The 4,781-nt window shown below is 41.0% G+C and overlaps 1 protein-coding gene across 1 annotated transcript in view; it reads right to left on the bottom strand.

Annotated features, from left to right (window-relative positions):
- PLEKHH1 (pleckstrin homology, MyTH4 and FERM domain containing H1) overlaps positions 1-4,781 on the bottom strand; it is a gene marked incomplete at its 3' end in the record, with an annotated part of 35,710 nt that overhangs the window by 20,815 nt on the left and 10,114 nt on the right. Inside the window, exons 4-5 of the mRNA XM_010174524.2 lie at positions 2,399-2,482; positions 708-789 (exon numbers count right to left, since the gene is read on the bottom strand). Of these exons, the coding sequence (XP_010172826.2) occupies positions 708-789; positions 2,399-2,482 (166 nt within the window). The remainder of the gene's footprint in view (positions 1-707; positions 790-2,398; positions 2,483-4,781) is intronic.

Genomic DNA, 4,781 nt, shown 5'->3' on the forward strand with positions numbered 1-4,781 from the left:
GTAACAGAAATGCCCCCTGCCTGCATGCCCAGTGAAGTTCTGGAAACTAGCTCATCTTACTGTGACCAAACTAAGCTTATTAAAAAAAAAACAGGAAGAAAATGGTTAAGAGAGAATTTCCTCTTCAAAAAGTGTTGCAATGAAAGGTGTTGATTTTAAGCCCTGGCAACCAGAGTTCTCCATCTATCCGTCAATCAAGAACTGCAAAAGCACAAGCTCTGTAAGCAGCTTTCTCCAACCCAACCTGATAGCACAGAGGAACTCAGCTTCTAAAGGCAGACCAGGCAGCTGCTGCCTTGGCCCACTCAGTTCCTCAGCTCACATGCCAGCAGGGGTTCGGTGGGAATGAGGATAATTCACATGTGGGGGTAAAGTGAAATACCTCAGGTACTTCTGCCCTGCACCACTGAATTGAATGGAGAGTTTTGCTGTGTATTTCAGTTAGTGTTTCCAATTCTGGAGCTCAGTGGCTTATTTTAATAGCAAAACAGACTCTGGAAAAAAAGAGGTCTGTGTTCAATTGCTGGTGGGAAACCAATTAAGACTTTTTTAGGCAGGTAAGCAATGTTATTTCCATCTTAAAAACAGACCCACTGAGGAACAGAGCAATTCTACTGCTTGCTCACTGTCACAAGTGCTAACCCAGGAATGCTGACTTCCACTCTAGTGGTCATTACTAGGCTACAATGCCAGGTGAACGCATTTACCTTGCAATGTATCCTGAAGGGCTTCAATTTGCTCCGTCAGCCTCTGATTACAGTTTTTCAGGTGGTAATTTTCTAGCTCAAGCTATGAAACAACAATAATAAAAACTGAAAAATAATGCAAAACTGTGTGTGCATGTGTTCCACTATACAGAACATGTCTTCATCTTTATTACACTGAACAGGAAAAGGAAAAAAGGAAGGGTGCATTTACCAGTCACCTTGAAATCCTTCTCCTCAGCAGCTCCACCAGACAACCCACTTAAAAACTTTGCTGTGCTTTCTCAAATAGCCTCTGTATATGCTCTTGGCACTTCTAAAATAGGTCTTTTAATTTTCTTCCCTGATATTGTTTATCATTTACTCCTGTTCCAGAAATAACTGTCATGAAAGAGCCAATCAAAAATCTATTACCCAGGAGGAGCATTTTTTCCTTCTCACCCTCTATGTGACAAAGAGAGATCCCTTGGATCCGGGGGACCAAAGGAAAAATGAAAAAATAATTTTAAAAAACCCACAAAAACCCAAAACAACGTTAAGGTTGCATTTACATTTACAATTATTGTAAAGAATCACTTGTGCACTTTTGCTTTATGTCTTTGCTTGAAGTGTGAGTATATATTCTTAAATACAGCAGTGGTGCACCCAAAGAGGCTTCCCTCTTGATGGAACCAAAGTTGAAATTGCACCTGTGGTGCTGTCTAGAGCAACCCATTTGCAACACAGATGCAAAGTCCTTCAGTTGGCAGTGGTCCACTTGTGCATGGTATGCACCTGGAATCAGCACGTGGCACAAACTTCATTGCCAGTAAAGACACAAGGTGAATGTGTGGTCCTGGATTCACAGCAGGTCACACCAAGTCAACCCTTGTGCTTCCTCCTTTGTGCTGCATCAGTCAGTAATGGAGATGCACCTTAAGTTATCTCATATAGGAAAATGAAGGAGAAGCAGCACAGCAGCTCAGTGAATTATCTAGGCAATCTAATGAGATTACAAAGTTACATCATAACACAATTAGTGCCCACAAAGACTGATTCTTCCAACTCCAACAAATTCCCTTTCTGGCATAAACTGGGAAATCTATGGCTTTAACTTTGAATAAAAGGGAAAGACCAGACAGCTCCACTCCTAGCTGTAAACTATTACTGCATCTTTAAAACTGTGTGCCGACCCATTGCTATCTCTGTTTTTCTAAAGGCTATTGAATCAGGCCCAGGTAGAGGCATAACTCCACAGGATGCATAGGAGGGAGAGGTGAGACATGAGAGAATGCTGGGCAGTAGGAAAACAGCATTAGTCAGAGATGGCAAAACAAGGAAGAGTAAAGGACATGTGTTTGTGTCACAGCTGCTTTGACAGAAAAAAAGAAAGAAACTGCACCCAGAGTAAAAAACAGGAGAGGCAGAGGAAAGCTAGGTGAAAGCCACTTGTGACTAGTAAATCCTCTTCAGAGACTGCTTTCAGGTATTAGCAATTTCACGGTCATTTGTACTTTGCCCAGAGCAGCAAACAGCTCTCAGTAAGAGGGACGAGCCCAGCGCTGCAGCTGCGTGTGTGTAGGGTCAAACACGCAGAAAGCCCCTGTGGCAGACTGACTGTCTTCACACTATTGTCCTACATAGGAGCCCACTGGTAGTGCAGCCACTGTACCTACTCACAGGCCTTGAAACCTGGCAGCAAGCTAAAGACTCACCTCTCTCAGCTTAAATGTTACCCACTCTTTGATCTTGGCAGCTTTCTCTTGAACAATTTTGGCTTCCTCAGTCCTCAACTGCTTCTGCACCAAAAAAAAAATAAAAAAATTAGATGTGTTAGGAGGGTACAACTAACTGTTCTCAGTAAGTTACTGCATCAGGAGTGACTTAAACATTGAAGCTCCTGTTCCAGATGTAAGATTTAAGACTGATATTTGGATATTATCATTCAGCTGGCCTCTGAAAAACCAAGCTCTAAGTTGTCTAACATGGTCCCTGGAGTCAAATTCAGAAGGTTGTTTGAAGAGTTTATTATGGAATAGCAAAATCCAGCTCAGCTACTGATTGCCCACCCACTACAGCTTCTTTTGAGTACGGTCTGCAATTTTTCCTGTTTTAGATGGTTTTGCAATTTTGCCGTTTGTTTGTAGTGTTCCTCCAGCCTACACACACATATATTGTTGGCTGAAGTTAATAAGAATTAAGTAGTGCCTGTAAGTGGTGTATAAAACTGTAATTCTTCCAAGCAAAAGAGACTCAACTGCTGCAAGCACAGGTGCATAGACTTTAAAGGTGCATGAGATGGAAACTAATACCAACAATGTATTTAACACACACAATATTCTCACTGAGAAAGTAAATTTAGAGAAAAAAAAAAAAAAAAAAAGTAGCAGACAGAATAAAAAAGCTTCAAAGTTTGACCTTGAAACACTAAGATCGTAGCTGTATGTTTACGTATCCATTAAAACAGGTTCTAGCCCACAGAAAGGTATCACGGGAATACTGTTGATTTGCACAATGAACATTTTTCCCCAAGTCTCTGCTTGGGCAATATTGCTACAACATCATTTTTGCAGCTGTGTTTTCTCAGCTGCATTTTTTTACTTTTCTGGGAATTTCCTTTGAAAGATGCTGGATTGATACTATGGTCACCTGAAGTCTTCTGTTCATCTCCTCTGTGGCTTCATCAGAAGCAGTATCACTGAAAGGTCTCCTACCTACATAATTATTTGGATAACTACAAGGAGAGATCTGTTCCAGGAGCAAGGGAGGGAGTGGGAATATACTCTGTATGGCATATTCAGCCCTGGTTTCTCTGATTCAATGGACAAAGGTAATACCTTCTGGTAGCAGCTCGTGGTTTCTCTGATAGATTTTTTTTTCTGATATGAACAAATATCAGTCATTATGATAATGAAAACAGCAGTGTTTCCCATCTCCCCTCCTCTTTAAATTTTTCACACTGAAGAGTGTAAGTTCACTTAATGAATATACTATAAATACACATTAAACTGCAGGAAATTTCCCACATCTTCACTTTGCTTTTATCACCACATGCTGTTCATCACCACAACTGCACATTTAAAAGCTGTTATTCAAATATGCTTGTTGACTTTAAATAGACCTTGGCAACATTACAGGTAGCAGTAACGCTTGTAATTGAGCATAATGATATAAAAGTAATCAAATCTGATGCTTCAAGAGGAGGATTTATTTAGTTTTTCCCTCTGAATATGGCTCTGTGTGTTCCAAATCCTTAGGTACCAGCCTTTGTCAGAGTCAGACTATTAGACATGCCTACTGGTCTGAAATGATCTGGTACATATAGTGGATCTACCATAGTCCTCTGACTATCCACATGAGTAATGCCTTTGAATCCCTAATGACCTGGACTTCCAAGAGGTAAAAGGTTCAGATTATTGCTGTGCTACATGGTGAAGTACAATGCCAAGATTTTATTTAGGGTCCCGAAGTAGAACAGTGACATGACAAGAGCATTGTCACATACCTTAGTAAGCTCTGCCTTTAAGCAGAACCAGTTGACTCAGGCACAGCACCCATAGATGCAGTTACTGTGCTTTAAGATCCAGAAGCAGTTAAGAGATTCTGTGTCCCATGCTGTTGTGTGATCCAGACATGAACTCAGTGTTCTCTTATTAACCCTCTGAACTCCACAGCTCTCCCCATCCCAGTGAAAACAAATAGGATACCTTAGAGGGAGCCTTAGTGACCTTCCAGCACTGCCACTGTCCCATCCCATTCTGAAACTAAGCCATTGACCCTGATAAAGAGTGTTTCTTGTCTGAAATTGTCAAGCTTCGGCTTTCATTTCTACAATCTCATTTTGCCTCTTGCTGCTGGAATAAAAAAGATTTCTACTAACAGAACATTTTTCCCACTTGTGTTTGTTGATTTTAATCAAATCACACCTCACATTTTTGGATAAATCAGAATTTCTTCCATCTTTGATTGCAAGAGCTGCTTCTAAACTTTGGATTGCTATTGTAGCTCCTTCCAAACACAGAATCACAGAATGGTAGGGGCTGGAAGGGACCTCAGGAGATCACCTAGTCCAACCCCCCTGCCAAAGCAGGTTCCCTA

The sequence above is a fragment of the Antrostomus carolinensis genome, unplaced genomic scaffold (genome assembly GCF_000700745.2).
Source record: "Antrostomus carolinensis isolate BGI_N321 unplaced genomic scaffold, ASM70074v2 scaffold24528, whole genome shotgun sequence".
Lineage (NCBI taxonomy): Eukaryota > Metazoa > Chordata > Aves > Caprimulgiformes > Caprimulgidae > Antrostomus > Antrostomus carolinensis.